The 19866-nt window shown below is 45.9% G+C and overlaps 1 protein-coding gene across 1 annotated transcript in view; it reads left to right on the top strand.

Moving 5' to 3' along the window:
• UBE2R2 (ubiquitin conjugating enzyme E2 R2) overlaps window positions 1–16406 on the top strand; it is a 51757-nt gene extending 35351 nt beyond the window's left edge. Inside the window, exons 2-5 of the mRNA XM_056514202.1 lie at window positions 4176–4262; window positions 7607–7704; window positions 13997–14131; window positions 15413–16406. Of these exons, the coding sequence (XP_056370177.1) occupies window positions 4176–4262; window positions 7607–7704; window positions 13997–14131; window positions 15413–15632 (540 nt within the window). The 3' untranslated portion in view covers window positions 15633–16406. The remainder of the gene's footprint in view (window positions 1–4175; window positions 4263–7606; window positions 7705–13996; window positions 14132–15412) is intronic.
• The last annotated feature ends 3460 nt before the right edge of the window (window positions 16407–19866 follow it).

Below are 19866 nucleotides of genomic sequence, written 5' to 3'. Positions count from 1 at the left end.
GATAATTACAAATAGCAGCAAAATAGTTTAAAAACTCAAACCACTTCCTTTTTACCTGATCTTAAATACAATTTGCTAAAGGCTCTTGCCCTTACTAATGCAGAATTTTGGAAGGGCTGGGATTAAGCTTGCGATGTTTTGAAATAAAAATTATCTCTAAATGGCACTTCCAGGAACACCAAGCAGCTACAATTTATGCTGGCTGCTATAAAAAAGCTGCTGGTATTCCTTGTTATCCTTAGATCAGTTGTGATCCTGGTGGCTTTTCAGGCAATATGTGCACTTCTTTCATGGCCTGTCTGCACTGGTCAGGTAGGATGGATTCAGCATTCCTTCCCTTTCTGCCTAAAAATCAGGGATCCCAGTTTTGTCAGCTTGAGATAGGTGTAAAAAAAATCAGTGTCAGACTCCTGAAATGTCATTTACAGCTAGAGCAAGGACTGAGGCTAGGAGGGAGACCTGCCTGTGTTAGTCCCACTGGCCATGCTATTTCTGATCCAGACCACAATCCTCTTGGCCACTTGGCACATACTGGCTCATGTTCAGCCACTGTGATCCAGCTCCCCATGGTCCTCTCCTGACAGGCAGCTTTCCAGCCTCTGCTCCAAGCCTGGAGTGCTTGAGTAGTTGCGACCGAGTATAAGTGTGTGACAAGATTTCAAGAAACAAAGTTGCTGTAGTAGTTATTTCCTACTGACTGAATCAGAGAATAATTCTGTAGTTGGCAGAATTATTAGGCTTATATTTTCAGTCACACAAGATCTAGTGAGACTGTGTATTTTTCTGGCATACATAGCAGAACCTGTTCTTTTGTCTTATCCAACTTAAGATTAACAAACCCGAAGTGCAGTGTCTGTTGAAGATACAGAAGAGCAGTAAAATAGGAAACAAAGTGACTATGCTGGTAGCAATATTCTTAAAATATGTGCTATGGTGTACTTTGGAAGTTGAAGTTATTGTGACAGCTGTAAATGTCTGTAAAGGGCTGTATCTTCTGCCACACCGGACTATTTAGAAGAATTTATTACTTTTCTAGGGACTATAAGCATGACTAATTACAAACTGGGGAAGGGAGGAATGGATTCATTGGTGACTGGTCTTCACCTTCTTGGCTGTTGAGTATGTTCAGTAGTGTCAGGGAGCCATGGCATGCAGCTGGCTAAAATCGGCACCATAATAGGATTATTTCTGTTCTGCTTTAAGCTCAGTTTGAGGAGTCAGGCACATGGTGAATGTAGTAACTCTTTGGAACTTGCAGGGTGAAACTGAGATGCATCTTTAGTCCTCCTAAATTAGTTTGTGTGGCTGTAACTGAGCTAACAACAAGCTGCCTGAAGACTCTGCTACTCTCTGGTACCTAGCAGCCTGACTGAGTTTAACAGATATTTTTGCTTGTGTCAGTGTAATTGTAGGGGAACTCTATTTTAAATTAGGTTTATTGCTTAATTCGACTTTTGTGTTTTTTGGTTTTTTTTTTAACATATTTAGAATCAGGCTTTCAGTGGGGGAGAAAGTGGTCTGTAATTGTGGCTGCTGCTGCATCCTTGCAAGAAGTCTTGCAGCTTGTCTTGGAAATTCTTGGCTTGCTTAACCCACACAGAAATTCAAATAGCATTCAGTGAGAGCAGAGTAGGCTTGCGTAACTTTCCATGGTTTCTCTTGCAGAAGGGATGAGGTAGTTTTCTCAGACCTGTTTGCAATGGCCTGAAAAAATGTTTGGTTTCACTTTCAAATTCTGGATGATCTCACCGTGGGGACGTAACAGTGGTGCTCTTTTTTTTTTTTTTTTTTTTTTTTTTTTTTTTTTTAAGATCCCTGCCTGTAATTCAGTTTTCTGTTTCTGTTTTTTGACTCTCAAAATTAGGTTTGTAGAGAAGTCTTATGCTTTATGTTCCAGTACAGAATCTGAATGTGCTAAAGAGCTACAGACTACTTAGAAACAGCTGATCACTATGTAATGTGACTGCTTTCTCTAAATATGTGACAGGTTACAGGGAAGCTAGGTTCTTAGTTGCCTGCATGTGGGAAGGAAAGATTTCTCTTACTTCTCTAGTTGCATTTTCTGTTCCAAGAGCAATCCTTCATGTAACACAACACTGCATTCTATAGTGATAGTCATTGTAGGCAGGTAGTCCTTTTCTGATAAAGAGCTGTGTTTTTCAAACAGGATTTAGAAATCTGGAAAAGTCTTTCAGGATCTACAGCTTCTGCATGAGTCTGCATCGCATGCAGGGACATACTGGTGCCTCAGGCTCAGCTTCTGGAGTGGTCTTGAGACAAACCCATCAGGATTAGATGATTTGAAAGCAGAGGGGTTTTACTGGGAGCAGTGAGACCAGCACTCCTTGAGCATCTTTGTGGGTTATAAGCATGGCAGTGCTGATAGTCTGCTGGTGCAGTGGTTTTTTTTTGGTCACCTGGCAGCTGTGGCTGTGTAGAAGACAGATTTTGCTAAGACATTTTGTAGGTAGCTCAACCCTGTGGTTTTTTGTCTCTTGCATTTTTAATCTCGGTCCTTTTGCTGTTTTATGACTTAGATCTCACAAAATGGTATGTAAGCACAGGAATGGGCTTTCTTGGGAAAACACCAGTGTCTGGAGGAGTCTGCAGCTATATGATGCAAGCACTTGAACTGGAGTGAATGTGCCCTGCCCTGGGTAGATCTCTGCTCTACTCTCAGTGCATGCCCTTGCTTCAGCAGTGTGTGGTGACAAGAGTCATTCTCTCACTGCTCTTGGAGCAATGCCATTCATGCAACTGGCGTTAAACTGTGGGATTGTTTAAGTGTATCGTAAATCTCTTGGCTGTGAGTGTGCTGTAACAAATGACTGCGGGGCAAGGACTCAGTGCTGCTGTAACATGCCCACATACAGTCATGAGTAAGCATCTCTAGACCATAAGGCCATGTGAGCTGGTGAATTTCTTTTCATAAAGGTGAATGGAAAACTTTCTTTTCTTCTCTACCTGCCACTCTGATCTCAGAGTGCAAAATTTGGGTTGTAAAGCATGTGCTGCTAAGTAAAACTGTAGCCAAGTACCTAACAGTTCTGTAATCCATTTGTTTGGTTGTCTGCTTCTGTGTACTATGGAATAAAACATTGCAAAGTTTCTCTTGTTGATGGCATGGTAGGTACTTAAGTGAAAGAGAGTGACCTGGAATTCTGCTCTTACCCTGTTGTTCTAGGGTGACTAGGTTTCCTCCTAAATTTGTCTCAAACCAGGATAAATCTGAATCTTGCTTTTGGGATCTCTTCTTGAATTCTCAGTTGCAAATGAGCCTGGCTGTGTTTGAGGGACCAGAAGATGCTTCTCTGGAGATCCCTTGCTGGGCTGGCAGTAGAACTTTTTGGTGAGTTGAGCAGTTCCGAGGAAAGGGCTTATGTTCCACAGTGCAGCAAACAACGTGCAAGTCCACCTTCCAGAGAGAAATATTTTGGATGCTTGATCAGTCCATATTCAGGCCGCTGTGAACAGCAGGACAGCACAGAGAAGTTAATTTCCAGTGCTAGGATCTCTGCAGCCTTGCCACAGCTGACTCAACCAGAGTCGTGCCCTACAGATGATTGTTGACCAACTGCATGATGTTTGCTGTCATTGCCCATCAATATTCGTCGAGGTGCACTGATTTATTAAACAGACATGGATGATACTAAGACTTCAAAAATGTGTGGGCAAATCATGTAGTATTGGAAACACAGGTTGATGGACCAGCTTAACTTTCAAAGAAAGGCAAAATAGCTAGAACAAGTTATGTAACAACTTTTTTCCATCATAGGAAGGGTAATTTTAAATATTTGTATAGGCAAATATAAAACAGGTCTATTCAGCTTAGTAAACATTTTTTTAGTTTGCTCTCTCCAGTTAAAACTCTTCCAGTATATTTTTCCCTGTTTAATAACAGCTGTTTAATAGTGCTTCTTGAATTAGGACATGGTAAATGCATTTTGGCTTGTTTACTGAGCATTACTAGCCCAGGTGTTTTGATTTTTCTTGTTCAGTTACTTCTTTGCTCATAAGAAATTCCACAGAGTTATACTGTGGGGCCGCTTAGGCACTGGTTTATAAAATTACCAATTTAGTAATTAATTTTTTTTCCAATCTTTTCACTGTAGTTGTTGTTTGTTGGTCTTTTTTTTTTTTCTGTTTCATAGCTAAAATATTCTACTTTTTTTCAGGCTCATATTAAATTTCCTATCGACTATCCATATTCACCACCTACCTTCAGATTCCTGACCAAAATGTGGCACCCCAACATTTATGAGGTAAGATATTTTTTAATAGCTTTTTCTGGAGTATGTAAGAAAGCTTTCTGCTTCCTTAAACACAGTACATGGGTTTCTTTCAAAGGGTAGCCAAGGCTGTGGACTTTCAGCAATTGGATTACAATAGAACACACAGCACGTCCAGAAGATGAATGATTCTATATAGAGGCAATTGGTTCAATATCATCTAGTTCCATAGAGCTGTTTTTGAAGGCTGAAGGCCTGTTTTGATTCAAAACTTGACTTTTAGTGGAGATCAGCCAAATCCTAGCTGAACCTTTGGGTATCCTAGAAGAATGTCAGCCTGCTAAGGAGCACTGGTTCTATAGTTTTGGGAGCTAAAGGATTTCAAAATGTTCCTGTTGGTGCAGGTCTCTCACCTTATCATAGTTTTTCTTATGAGAGGTTTGGCAGGCTTCCTTTTAACCCACCTGAAAACAGCAATGTCATTCTCTTCAATCCTGTGAATAAATGAAGGCTTCAGTTGATGGCTTGGGCTTGGAAAGCCCTTTCTGATAAGTTCTTGCTACTGAATCCCCAGCTTGGAATGGGTGTGCCTCAAATAATGAAGGCTTAGTAATAAATGGCTAGAAACCTTGCCAAACTTCAGTGCAGAACAGAATAATGACAAGCTTTAATTATTGACTGATCCAGGGGATTGCCCTAAGTCCGGGGACATCCTCAAATCCATTATCTGACAGCTTTTTGATGTGTGTTTGATACTTGGCACAGGATCTTTCGTGTAGCCAAGGATAGTGTTTGTCTTTAAGGCTCCATTTCAGTTACATGGAATTTTGATCTATAAATAAAGGCAACTTTGAAATCTTCAGATAATTGCAGACCCATACTGTGGGTATTGATTCTGAATCTGGAAATCCTCATGCAGGAAGTGAGTGGCAAGTGGTTACCAAAATGAAATGTACAAAACCAAGCCTTGGAAAGGACTTCTTCCAGTCCTGGTGAGAAAGATGAAAAATTTACTAGAAACGCTGAAGGCTGTAGGAGCTAACCCAAAACTTGACGGGTGTATTTTGGATTTGCTCTTCAAATACTTGAACTGTCACCTTTGTGCTTTGTGTTCGTAGCAGTACTTTTAGCTGAGGAAATCTGAAGCAGCTTGCAGGCTGTTTTGGAAACAACATTTAAGCAGTTAAGATGAGGCACTGGGATAACTCCAAATGAAACTGAGACTATCTCAACAAAGTTTTTGAGGGTTTTTCAAAAGGAGAGGGATAGAAAAAACCCTCTTAGTGCAAGGAAGATGGAAGAAAGTAGCAGTTTACAGAATCTGCTGATAGGACCAGATGAAGGGGCTGACATTCCAGCTCTGAGCAATGAGACTTGAGCAATGTGATTTTTTTTTTTTCTATCTCCATTTTACTTGGATCATCTAATTGAACTTTGGTAAAACTGTATTCACTAGCTCTTTATTTTTATGACATAACAGTTCTCAGTCCTGATAGAAGTGTAGGATATTTCTCAATGGCAGATGACTACCCCATTCTCCTTGTTTATGTCTTTCAATAATGCATGTAGGAAAAAGCTTGCCCCCTGACTGTCCTGATTCATAGAACCTTGTGCTAGCCTCATCAGGTCCCATTATACCTTTGTCCTTTCAGACTTTTAAGGCAGTGCAGTTTTCAAATATGTAGCACTGATTGTGGCAAGATGAAAACTTCTCACATCATTGCTTCCCTCTATCTTCATTTTGCCAGATATCCGCTTGTCCATATGCTGCTGGCCTGATTGCTTCACTAACAAGTACTGAGATACTTCCTCTGGGCCACTAGCATTGCATTCTCCCAGGAGAGGTTAAAGGAAAACCTAGTGGAAATTATTAGTAAAAGCAGGGTAGACTGACCATAATCTAATATTAGTGTAGCTAACTGTACTTGAAATGATACTGAAAAAATTCCAAGATTTCACAAGCCTGTTGGGGTCCTAAAAGGGAAACTGCCTTTCTTAAAGCAAACTGTTCCAGCAACAAAAGTATGTGCTTTAGAATTCAGCAGCTCCAGGTGCTGCCTGGCTGTGTTCTTGACTAAAACCTGCTTCAAAGTAACAGGGGTCTGCTAGATTAGCATACCTGGCAGGAATAGTGCATCACTGATCTGGATATGGATCACAACCCCTCAGGTGAGTTGCTGCTATCTGTAGCTGTGATCACTGGCTTGGGTTCAAAGGCACAGATGCTGTTGCTGTGAGCAGCCCTGCTGTGTGCACAAGCAGTGTTGGAAGGACATGAGACCAGGTGTGTGGAAGGCTGCCAGCCTGGAATCCTGAGCAGAGCTGATCCTGTCATCAGCCTGTGCCCTGGACCAGGGTGACAAGGGACAGCATGAGCTGGGACTGTGCCTGCTGAAGGTGTGGTGCTGCCTCTAGGAACTTGTGATTCATCCCACAGCTGGCTGCAAGGGAGAGCAAAGCCCATGGGACCTGGAGAAGCTTATATCTGCTGGTTGGCCTCAGGCCTCACCTGCACCTTCACCCCATCCTGTAGTAGCATTGGTACCACATGAGTCCCTGGAGTCTCCCTCAATGGGGGATGTCAGCTGGAGTGGATATTTCTCCAGCACTCCTGTAAAGCAATTGTGTCAGTTCTGTTGCTGATGGAGAATTGGGTTGACAGCTTTCTTAAATAGGTATTACGAAGCTTTAAATCTATATTCAGGCCATAACACTGATGAGTAGAAACATATTGAGGATTATGTGGCTTCCATTCGCTGCCAGAATATTCTTCATCTTGCATGCTGGAAGGGATTTTCTGTGAAACCTTCAGAGAGCGTCTCCTACTTTTTCATCTGGTATATTGTAACAGCTGTGTCCTAGGGGAGCTGTGTAAGCCTGCTCTACACCATCTGTTCAATATCCTTGTGTCCTGGGAGATGTAATGTTTTCATACCTGAGTTAGTAGATGGTGATTAACCCTTAAATTCTAAAATTTCCTTAAGCTACCAGTGGGAAAACAAATTTTCTTTAACCCTACTTTGGGTCTCCTGTGATTAAAGCTTACTGTCACTGTGACAGTAGTACTTGATATCTGGAGACCAATTTAGTTTTATGTTATATTATTATTATTATTATTTTTGCTTACTTCAGTACATTCTTTAAACCTCTTGATTTCGTATTTGATATTCATTTTGCCAGTTTGCAGGCTAGCCCTTGGGGATAAAGTAAATCCAGGAAGAATTCAGAACCATTTACAACCATTGTTGGTTTTTACTAGCACTTGGGTGTTCATTTCAACAGGGTTAAACTTCTCAAAAACAGCCAGAGTGGTGGATTTGAGTCATCAGGCCTCAGCCTCCAGTCAAGCTATTCTCAGTGTTTTTTCTGTCTTGCAGAATGGAGATGTATGTATTTCAATTCTTCACCCACCTGTAGATGACCCGCAAAGTGGAGAGCTGCCATCAGAGAGGTGGAATCCTACCCAAAATGTCAGGTAACTGTGAATATGTTGTTCAGTGGTGACCTCAAAGGCCTGTCATCTCTGAAAGACCTAAGGCCTATGTTGGGAGAGGTTTGGGAGGGAATTTAAGGTTTTGTGGGGTTTAGGGCTTGAATTAAGTGGGACCAGATTACCAGTCCATCTGAACATACTGGACTGCTGTGTCTTAGTACTGAGCTGGCAATGTAGAGTCTTCTGTCCTGTTCACAGGGTTTCATACTCTGAAAGCAAATTACATGAAATGTTGAAGCCTTTCTTAGTCACTGTTATCTTCTTCAAAGTACCACTAGCAGAAAAGTATGTGTAATAGGTTCTAGGTGCCCACGAAACTGCTCTATTACTCCCCTTCCCAGTGGAACAGGGGAGAAAAAAATAACACAGAAAACAACTTGCAGATTGAGATAAGGCAGTTTACTAAAGCAATAGCAAAAGCTTGTGTGCACATAAGCAAAGGGCGGGGGGGGGAAAAAATCTCCACTTATCGTTGGTGAGCAATGTTCAGCCTCTTTCCCAGGGAAGCAGGGCTTCAGCACGCATAGTGGTTGCTCCAAAAGGCAGACATTGTAGTATAACAAATGTCTCCCGTTGCTCCTCTCTCACTTAGCTTTCATATCTGAGCTGGTGTTACATGGTATGGAGTATCCCTTTTGGTTAATTTCGACCAGCTGGCCTGGTGGTGTCCCATCCTAGGATCTTGCTACCTCTCAGCCCCTTGGTGGGGGAGTGGGGAATGTTAGAGACAGTGCTGATGCTGTGCCAGCACTGCTCAGCAGTAGCCAAAACACTTGTGTGTTATCAACACCTTTCTAACTATGAATGGAAGGAAAGCATTGAGGGCTGTTAAGGGAAAATGAGCTATAGCTCAGCCAGACTCAATACAATCTCCACTCTTTATTCCACACTATTTGTGTCATGTTTAGGTCCCACATAATTTATATATCTTCCAACTGTTCCACTGTACTTATTTCTCATTACTGGAATCCCTTCTTACCCTCACATAAAACCCAAACTACATCCTTGAACCATCTCTGTACCAAACACATTTTTATTAACCTGGCCTTTCACAGATAGATACTATTCTCCTGTTTCATGGCTTCCTCTCCTCCTCCAGATCTATGACTTGTGCTCTACTCCATCAGGATAGGTGGTCAAGATAGAAGCACCACACTTGATCACTGGGCACCAGCCTGGCTTACATCATCACATTCACCTTGCTCCTCATAAAATTCATTCTTTGTCAGGTCATGTCATTCCTGCTCTTTTACTTCCTACAACATAAAATTCACACAGATTGGTTTTTCCCCCAAGGTTAAATATCTGAGCTACATACCAGGTCTCCCCATCCTTCCACATTACCCACCAAGTACACCCAGGTCCTTGGGTAAAGCAAACCCACAAATGGGTTTGCCTTTTCTCATGGGAGGAGAAATCCACACTGACTTCTCCAGCCACTTTCCTGTGTTTAGTGCAGGGACCTTACCTCCTCTCACAGTATGTGGGCTTAATTTGGGCAGGAGCAATGCAATTAGCAGGTCCCCTGGCATTGACCAGCTGAGTGGCTTCCGTGAAATTTGCATCCGAGTGCTTCCATGTCCCATTACCTAAAGCTTTTAAGAGTCTTCAGCATTTCTTAGTCTTTCCAGAGGCTTGTAGGTGCTAAAAGATGTGATATATTTGCTCAATGTTTCTTTGCCCAAGAATTCATGAGGTTATTTTGAAAATTAGTCCAATTGCCTGTTTCAGTTCCTTCCAGGGTACCATGTCACCACAAAATGTCTCCCAAGTTCTGAGATCATGTTCCAAGCAGTATCATGGTTCACTGGGTATGTTTCCAGCCAGTTGTTGCCTTTGTGATAGTGAGTATGTAACTCTTGCCTTGGCATGTTTGTGGCAATGGCCCAATGTAATCTATTTGCAAGGCCTCACCATACTAGAAACCCAGCCACCACTCTCTGTTCCAGGGATATTTCACCTGTGTGGCTCACTTGATGGCAGCATGTTTCACATTTGTGGATAACTTGTGTGATGGCCTCTGTGGCCAGGTCCACCTCTCAATCATGAGCCCATCTGTGCATCCCTTCCTAGATGTCCTGAAGTGGCCTGGGGCTAGAAATAGCTCATCCCTTAGTCTTCCTGAGCTATTCCAATCTTTGCAGCCTTACCTCCCTGTTCATTGTTCTGATGTTCTTCTGCAGCAGATAAGGACCAGGAGAGATCACTTACTGAACACCATGGAAAAAACAGGCTAGAATTAGAGATATTAATTAAACTTATTACTAACTAAATCTTTAAGGTCTTACCCTGCACTAACACCTTCCCTCCACCTCTCCCTCCTTCCCAGATCTTCCTCCTCCCCTAGCAGTGTTACAGTCAGTTCATCACACATTGTTTCTTGTGCTGCTAAGGATGAGTGTTCGCCTGCTCACCATGGGGTCCCTTCCACAGTGGGCCAGCTCTGCATCAACTCTGCCAACATGAGTCCACCCCTCAGGCAGTAATCTTCCCCAGACTGCTGCAGCATGGATCACACTTCCACAGGGTGCAGTCCTTCAAGGACAGGCTGCTCCAGTGAGAGCTATTCTCTCCATGGTCTTCCACAGGATCACAGCCTCCTCTCAGGCATACCTCTCTCTGCTCCAGCCTGTGCTCCCCCAGGAGCTGCAGGTGGATAGAGATTCTGTGCCCTCCCTGTGTTGCAGGGGCACGGCTGCCTCACCACTATCTTGACCACAGGCTGCAGGGGAGTCTCTGCTGCAATACCTGGAGCAGCTCCTTCCCCTCCTTCTGCACTGACTTGAGTGTCTCCAGGGCTGTTCCTCTCACATGTCCTCACTCCACTCTTCTCTGGACTTTTCTGGACAATTGAAACTTTTTTCTTGTTAAGTATGTTACCACAGAGACATTACCACCCTTCCAATTGGCCCAACCTTGACCAGTGGCACATCTGTCTTTGGAGCTGCCAGGTTCTGCTGGACATAGAGGAAGCTTCTGGCAGCTTCTCACAGGAGCCACCCTTGTAGCCCTCTAGCTACCAAAGCTTGGCCCTGCAAACCCAGTACAGGGTGTTTTTGAGTATTCTGACCAGTAGAAGCAGCTTTGCAGAGTTCTGTGTTTTGTTTACCTTCCATTGTTTGTCGGTCTCCTGTCCTACTGAGTGGTGTTGGGAGCAGCTGGTCGTTATCTTCCTGCCAAAAATACAATGGATCGCTAAGTACCAGAGGCATTGAAGGCCTAACCTGCCCGTGTTTTTGTAACAGCAGCTGAATTTCCTTCTTATTACAAGGCACTGTCAAATAAAGAATCAACTAGGAGACAAGCCTTAACTCACAGTTAGGAAACAGCCTTGAGCATTAATTACATATCACACATACATTTTGAGTATTTCATTATATTCAACCCTAGAGATTGACATGGAACTCCTCATGGTGCTCTAATTTCTGCTCTCTCTTACCACAGTCAGTTTCTGGTGCTAATGCTCTTGAAATATCTTGGGCTTAAGGGTGACAGTTCAAAACATTCCTCAGCAACTGAATGTATCAGTGAATGAAAGTAAAACTGATCCTTCACTTCTAGCCTGCTACCACCATTGCCAGTTGGGCTGAGTGCCAGCAGAAGCACATCCTGCTGGGGTCCCATCTGGATCAGGAAATCTCTCAAGTGTTAGAGAAGAGGCAGAGGGGCTGAAGGTACAGGAGGTAGATGCTTCTCAGCTGTTAATTTTGTAAATCTTGCCAAGTGTTGACTGTTTGCCCACAGATGAGCAGGGTTGAAGTGTCTGAAGGGGAAAATTCATTCTTCAACTGTGAATGTTCACCAGTGCTTCTACCTCTAAGGGTGTCAAGGAGGCTCATTTGCCTTTTTAAACACAATCAGTATGTACTTTCCCATCTCTAGGAGGTAGGTGATGCAAGCATAAGTAAATAAAGCAAAACCCAGCAAGATGTGAAGGAATGAAGCTCTGATCTGTTTGGCACAGAATACTGCTTCCTGTGTCCCATGAAGCTGAGTGAGTGGTGGCAAGGCTCGGGGTTGAGGCTCTCTGCTCATTTTAGTTGTCCTTCTCCGCATCTCCCCTGTGTCCTTGCCTTTGAACTGCAAAGGCCAGGACTCAGCACAGTATTCCAGGTGCTGGGACATCTGTATCTCCTGCAGATAGGTGACATGCTGTCTGCCTATTGCTTTGTTTCTTGAGGATTCCCTTTTTTCTTGGATTTATTTTGCTGCCTAATATTTGGGCAGATTCCACAAACAGTTTGATGCAGTAACATGACTGTCAGTGCAGCCTAGGCTAAAACTTTTAACTTTATACCAGAGGGCAAAAATGCACTTGGACCAATCTATACCTACCTCAGGAGGTGCACTGAGAGGCTACAGTAGCAGCTGGAATTTAAAAAAAAAATCCTTTTTCAACAAGGAGCATAATAGGATGTGCTGGTTGGGAGTACCAGCAATCTACATCATGTCTCTTTGGGATGAAATTAGTCTGTCTCTGAGCCTTCTTATGTTGATACATGAGAAAAAAAGGTCCTTAACAGCTCTGTTTCCTTGAGCCTCTGCTGGCTGCTCTTCCATGCTACAGCAACCTTGTCTGAAGGGAAGACAGATCCCTGACAATATCCCAGAGACTCAGACTAATCCAGCCCATGGAGTTTGTGTCTGGTGCTGAGGTTTTCAGTCCCATGTAGTTGAACTTTCTTTAGTGGTTTTAATCCTGTCAGATGGGATGACTTTCTTTCTATACCTTGTTCATGGCAACTGGGTTTGAGGTGGAGGACGCTGTCCAGCACTTAAAAATATCAGCAGTGATGGTGCTGATCTAATGTGCTGGACGGGAATGAAGAGCTCAGAGAGCTTCACTTCTGATATAGTTGTCTTGGTGTGTTTGAAGAGCTTTGCAGTGACTTTAGTGTCTGGAAAATTGGCATCTCACTGTTGATGGAAATGTGGTAGAGCAGATGCTAAATCCTGACATGGATTCCTGTCCTCTGCTTTCCCTATACTTCATCTGCTCTACATGAAAGCTGCTGCATGTTGCTGGAGCTGACATCTTGGCTTGTTTGCAGAGAATCTAAGGCTCTTAAATGAATTCTTGTGATGAAGGAGAAAATAATCTCTTATGCCCATCATTCCAGTCCAATGAGACAATTTCTTCCAGAGCTGCTGTTCTCTTTTCGTACAGAATTATATAATTTAGAAAATTATTTGTATAAGAGTCTCTTGATAGCCGTTCTGAACAGTCTGTTCAGATACAAGTGTTTATTTTCAAAACCTTCCAGGATACTCAAAGTCCAAATGACCAAGCATTTCCTGGAATTGTAGCCAGATACATGATCTGGTAGATGTGCTCTGAACATGCCTCTGAATCAGTGCAAACACAACTGTGGCTCCTAGTCTCCTTTAATCAAGGTCTGCAGTGTGGCTGTTAGGTAATGCTCTGTTTCAAGAACTATTCCCTGTCTCTTTTTTGTCCCTTCCACTTGCTGTTGTAGTAACTACAGCCAGTGGCTGGGTGTGGGTGTTTGTGCTGCTTGGGCCATGGTGTGAGCAGCAAAGCCTACATCTCTCAAGTGCATAGGGTTCTAGGAACTGCAGGAGAAGGCTCTAGGCAAGAGGATGGTGTCTGTAGCTGGTAAATGCCAGCAGAGAAGGGTACCTGGCTAGAAATCCCTGTCTGCCTGCCTGCCAGAGGTTATGTGACTGGCTCATGCTGCTCTACTGAGTACCAGCAGCTGGGCCCTGGCACCTTGCCTGGTCACTGAAAACATCTACACTGTCTTCCCCTCGAGAGCTGCTGCTGCAGTCTGAGTGGGGCACAAGCTGAGGAGAGTCCTGCGCCGACCTCAGCCCCCCACCACCTGGCAGGGTATGGAAAAGTAGTTCAGCCTTTTCTGCTGCCCTTGGGCCATAGTGGTCCTTCTCCCTGTGCAGGGCAGGCAAACAGCCTGGCTTTCTGCTGGAGCCACCAGGAACAGCTCACAGTGTGGATTTCCAGCCCCACACCGTCTGTGCATAGTGCAAACAAGCTGAATTCCAGTCTGATGGTAGCTTTGCATACTGCCCTGTCCTAAGCATGTGCATGGACACAATGGTCTGTAGTCATATGAGGTTTGTGTTGTATCACCTCAGGGTCTGAGGTTCATAAATACCTGCTCTTGTTTAAAAAACTGTCCAAGGCTTAAGACTTGGCTTCAAACAAGGTTATGGTGCAATGCCTAAGGAAGTTGTGGACATCTAGAATCTATGAATGTGTTAGCTCTGACTCTGCTGTTGTGGTTGCCTCTTTCAGGACTATCTTACTGAGTGTAATCTCTTTGCTTAATGAGCCCAACACATTCTCCCCAGCCAATGTGGATGCATCAGTCATGTTCAGGAAATGGAGGGACAGTAAAGGAAAAGACAAGGAGTACGCCGAAATCATAAGGTAAGCTTTGCCACTTGTGATGCTGGGCTACCAGCCTTCCACTTTGAATCCTATCAAACAGGCTGCTTCCAGAATTTGCTGAAACCAGCTTATTGCAGCAGAATTTAATTTGGAAATTAATTTCAGTGTCTTATTCAAAGTCCATGCTTCAGATCCCTCCAGAATTTTCAGCGCACAGAAGCAGTGCAAACTTCTGGGGCAGGAGGACTAGGCTGGCTTTCTTTGCATTGTTCTTGTTTCAGACTAATCTGTCATGATGCTTTGCAAAACCTCCTGGCTACTAGTAAATCCTAGTCAGTCCCTGCTTGTCTTTGAGCCCTGTGTTGCTTGTGATGTGATGCAAACTGACTGCATCCTACTAATTTCTGTGCTTAATGCATGCATGAATCATAATCTTGTCCCTCTGATTCAAAGGAGCATCAGCAGGATTTGTCAAGGGCTTGCAGAGCTGGGTTGGAAGAGCTGGAGGTAGTGCTCAGTGCTGCCCTTGGAGAAGCCCATGGCTAGTCAGAGCTGTAGGGGGATGATGTGAGTGTGGGCCAGGGCTGCTGTGGAGGAACAGCCCAGCCTGCAGCTGGCCTGCTGGCACGAGGCCACAACTGTGTTGTCTCTGCCAGCTGGACAGGCAGGATGTGGCCCTGAATGGGGTCAGCAGGGCTCTCTGTATGCAGAGAATCCTCCAGCTCCCTCGCTCCACATGGGGAATGGCAGACTGATGGGCAGTGGGTGGGTGAGGGGACAGACGGCCATCTGCTCCTCCCTGCTGGGATGCAGCAGCCAGCCTGCCCCAGGGTGATGGGAAACACTTGGCTTCTATGTGCCCCAGGCTGTCTCCTGGGGTGCTGCCATGTGCCCCAGCTGCTCTGACCCTCCAGTGGGAGCTGAGAGCTGCCAAAGGCTTGTAAGAATTGCAGTTTTGAGCATTCTGTGGGAGAGTTGTTAGCAGCAGAGTCAATAAATCATCCTAGGAAATCCCTGACCATCTCTACAGTAGCAAATGGAATTTGCTTTGGCCTCTGGCAGGTCTCTAGTGCAGAGCCTGTGGAATAACTGATTTCATGTTGCTGAGAGTGTGTGTGCTGCAAACAATCTTGGTGTGCTCCCTAGCCTGGTGCTGCGGGAACCACATCTGTTTCCAGTGCTGCTCGTGGTACTTCCTGCAAACTTCAGCTCCCCTGCCCCTGAGCTGCTATCAGGGCTGGGCAGGGCCTGGGGGAGGGTGGGGGAGTGAACCACTGGCACACAGCCCTGCTCACATTCCTGCTGTCCTTCTCCCCACAGGAAACAGGTTTTGGCTACCAAAGCTGAGGCAGAGAAGGATGGTGTGAAGGTCCCCACTACACTGGCAGAGTACTGCATCAAAACTAAAGTGCCTTCCAATGACAACAGTTCAGATTTGCTTTACGACGACTTGTATGATGACGACATTGACGATGAAGACGAGGAGGAGGAGGATGCCGACTGTTACGATGATGATGATTCTGGCAACGAGGAGTCGTGACCTGTTCCCTCTATGCCCCTGTACTGCCCTGCCGACTCAGGCCAGAAGGGAGCAGCGGTAACCTAGCAGCAGTCCAGCAAAAAAGTGGGGGGAGGGGGGGTGTCAAAAAAAAAAAAAAAAAAAAAGAAAACAAAAAAAAAACCCAACACAAAACTTTGTCTCCTGCTGTCTCCTGTTGTATGGATCTGTTCGCTCCTTTTTTATGGACCTCTTAGAGACCCTCCACAGAATGTCTGAATTCTTGCATTCTTAACCCTTTCATCACTGTATTACAATTTCTTTTTAAAAAAGAAACTCCCCTTTTCACTTCTCTACGAAATGCTCACAGCAAAACAGATTTGCTCGTGTTTAGATTCTTGAATGAAATACAGTCTTGCATTAAGATGTTTAATGTATTTAAAGCTGGAACAAACCCATTGGAAGCTGGGTTTTTGGGAGCTCAAAGTGCTGCATTTACTGGGAAGAAAAAAAAAATCCCCACGAAGCAAATTGCCAAGGTTTAGCTGCTCCATTTACAATAATAGCGTGTGTACATTCGTTTAGCCTTGTGGTGGTGGCTTTTCCTTTATAGGGTGTGGGGCGGAGAGTGTAAAGCTACTGTGTGTTGAGCTTGATGGGATGTCACTGAGAGGTACAGTATTCCTTTTCAGCCTGATAAGTTAGGAAATAGCTGGTCCCTGGAGCCCCAGAGGGCACAATCAGCTTTGTCTCTGGAAAAGGCTTGTGATATGAACCCTAAAATAAACACTTAACACTTCACATCTGTAAAACTGAGCCCTGGGTTGCTTTTTTTTTTTTTTTTTTTTTTTTTAGGTTTTTTTTTTTTTTTTAGTTTTTCTTCAGGCTAGAATAGGGTTGGAAAAGTTTAGTTTAGCTGTTCTGGTTCGATCTGCTGCCCCTCTCTGTGGAGGGAGGAGAGCAGATGTGCATCCTGCTGCCCAGCGGTCCGCCATTTGTGCTGGACTCATTTTTGGCAGTGCGACAGACCAGCAGCCTCCTGCCCCGTGCTGGCTGCAGCCCTTGCTCCCCGCAGCCCCATCCCTGTGCAGCTGGAGCTGCCTTCTGTGGCTGGTGTAGGTCAGCTGTGGGCAGGAGTGGCTCGGCTGCAGGAGCAGGGGCTCCGGGCTGTGTGTGCTGCAGGCAGTGCCGGGCTCTCCCTGGGGCACAGAGCAGGACAGCAGCAGGTTTCCACAGGCTCTGCAGCAGCGTGCTTCAGCTGGTGCCCAGAGCTCATTCTCCCGCATGTTTTTGGGAGTCCTTGGCAGAACTTAGGGTGCTCCACCTAGGGCAGGGGGATCCTGCATGTTCTGTCTCAGACCCCTGTTCCTCAGGCCCTCGGCCCTCCCGCCTGTGAGGTGAGCTCGTGTTTGCCCGTGTGCCATGTCCCGAGTTCCCCTTTGGCGTGGTCCCTGGGTCTCAGCCGGGCCTGGCAGGCCCGGGAGCAGCTCGGAGGTGCTGGGTCCCCACAGGTACAGAGGCATCACCAGACCTGCGCCTCCACTCCTTGTATCTCAGGGTTTTCCATGGTTCGGCACCGGCTGCGGGTCCCTCGAGGGTGCTTCGGTAGGAGCAGGCGAGACTGAGCAAGAGCTCCGAGTGTGCTGCCCAGACGGAGAGAGGAAAGGAAAGGAGAGGAGAGGAGAGGAGAGGAAGGCCCTCGGGGCTCCGCGTGAAGTGAGTGAGGCAGATGTGTTTCCAAAATGCTTGGCTGGGATTTGGAGGAACAGCCCAGTGAAGGCTGCCCGGGGCTATTCAGTGTGCCCGGCGCTCCCTCGGCCGCCTGCCCTCCTTCTTGCGTGTTACTGGGAAGGCAGCTGCACCTCCCGAGGTGTCAGTCTGTTTCCAGCAAGGACTGACTCAGCCCCGGCCGCGTTTTGGAGCCTCCAGCGGGGTTCCCCTGCGTTTAGTGACAGTGTGGGGCACCTCAGCTTCACACCAGCCCTGCGAGGGCAGCGCCAGGGTTGGCGAACGGGCCCCGGTGCTCCGGCTGCAGGACCGGGCTCGGGGCCACGCCAGGGCAGGGCACCAACCTCCAGCTTTCAGGCGGCTGTCGGGGGTGGAGCAGAGTGTGGCAACGCCGGCTTTGCAGATGACTTGGTTGGAAATAAGGATACTGCATCTTTCAGGATTTCCCTTGTACTTTTGACCGTCTTCACTGTATACTCTCCAGTGACTTGTATTTCCAAGCTTGGTGTTGTAAGATGCATTATTATGACTCTTCTGTTACCCTTTTTTAATGACAAAAAAGCAACCTCTTTTGAGAGCTCCGACATTAACCAGACTAATTTTTCTTCCCCACTGTCTTGTGCAGTGTCATTGCTTGTTGACTTGCTGGTTTCCTTTTTTTGAGATACAACTGAAGTATGAGGGGATTTTTTTTTGGAAACTATTTAAGAGATTGCAGAAAAATGTTTACCTGCTCTGTGTATTCTGGGTTTTTCTTAACCCCTTTTCTCCTGTTTCAGTCAATATTAGCGTTTACATTTGCAACTAAATGACCCTTCAAATGCAGTTTTCAACCATTCTGAAACCAGCAGGGTACACTAGATTTCTTAGTAGTTTTCTTAGCTGAACTCCCAGATCTTTTCCTTTTTTTCTTCAGTATAATTTACCAGAAAGAATTAACTGATGCATTTTTGTGTTGTCTTCTCCTTCAGTAGTTATATTTTGTCTTTTCTGCACATCTGTCTACTAATAAAAATGTGAAATGAAAAAAACTCAGTGCTGTTACCTCCATGTTTGAGCTGGTTGCATTGCATGGGTTACTCAAAGCTTTGAATAACAGCTGTTCATGAATTCATTGCTGCTCTGGTGTCAATAGACATATTTATACACAAATATCTCTAAGTTTATTGCAAATAAAGCTGCTGTTTGACAGCTGCCTGCACCTAGGACTAAAGAACAAACTGATTTAAAGGAATGACTTTGGCAAAAGGCCTTTGCTGTTGTATTTAGTCCTCCTAAGTCAGGAAGGGGTAGACCTGTGAGAAGGTGTTTTGTGGATTCATGTGACTGCACAGGGAGGCAGAACTCGGGCTAGAGCTGCTGCTGGTGGTGCTCCTGAAAGGCTCGGACAGGGTGCGGGAGGAGTTTGACCGCTGGGTCAGGGAGCAGCTTTGGCAGAGGAATTGAGGTCATGGCTGCCAGCCCTGCCTGTCCCGTGCTGTTCCCTGTAGGCTCAGGAGGGAGCAGGGCATTTGCCGAGCCCCGGTTGCTGCAGTTGAGCTAAAATTAGCAGGACAAGTGTCAGGGAGTTGCACTAGCTGCACTTGGTATTGATGGCAGCACAGCAACTGCTGAGTCAAATGTGGCTGGGGCCCAAGTGCTTCTGCTGCACAGCTGAGCTGGAGGAAGGGGGATGTCATTTTGGAGCGACCTTCCCAAAGCACTCTCTACATTACGGAAAGGGCCCGGGAGGATCGTGCTGCCTGGGATCTGGCCTGCTTGTGTCTCCTGCCTGACCCTCCAGCACTGGGCTGCCCAGAACTGCCAGCAGCTGTTTCCTCCAGCAGGCAGGGCAAGGGCTCCAGCCCACCCTGCCCTGGGTAAGCATGGGAGCTGCCAAGAGGGGTTTTTCCCTTCTTTCCTTGGTGGCCAAGAGCAGCTGGCCAATCTCACCTCTGCCATCAGGGGATCAGGGCTTCGAGAGGAAATTGCTGCAGGCAAGTCCTGGCGAAGTGACAATGTAGGGGAAGAGAGAAACATTTTGTTGACTCTCACAAAGAGAGAAGAGGAGCCTGCCTGTGGCTGAAGGCAACACTCTGCCTGCAGGCAGGACCCCAGAGCAGCTGGGAACGGGTGGAACCTGAGGCTCAGGGGCTGTTAGGGGCTGGCACCATCTCTGCCGTGTTGCCTTTCCCCAGCTCCAGCTGCTCTGGACTGTGACACCTGCTGGGCAGCACTGGGTGTCTATAAACAAGACCTCAAGAAAGCGAAGGCAGCTCTGGGGAAGTCTGTGTTTCGAAGCAGGTAAATGAGGTGCTGCTGCTGTGAGGGCTCAGCTGCTGAGGCAGTCTTGTACAAGCTGATGGGCCCCAGCCTGAAAAAATATTTTTACCCTCCTTGACATTCAAGCCCCAAAGCCAGCAGCAGTGGGGCAGCAGCTGCCAAGGGCTTGGAGCAGCTGTATGAGTACAACCAGTGTCAAAACCTGAGCCAGGGCAGAGGAATGCCAGTGTAGTTCTTGTGCTGCTTGGAGGCTGGGGGAAGCCAGGTTGACAACTGGGTCTCACAG

The sequence above is a fragment of the Oenanthe melanoleuca genome, chromosome Z, assembly GCF_029582105.1.
Source record: "Oenanthe melanoleuca isolate GR-GAL-2019-014 chromosome Z, OMel1.0, whole genome shotgun sequence".
Taxonomy (NCBI): domain Eukaryota; kingdom Metazoa; phylum Chordata; class Aves; order Passeriformes; family Muscicapidae; genus Oenanthe; species Oenanthe melanoleuca.
The sequence above is the reverse complement of the archived record's forward strand: the minus strand, read 5'-3'. Positions and strand labels throughout refer to the sequence as shown.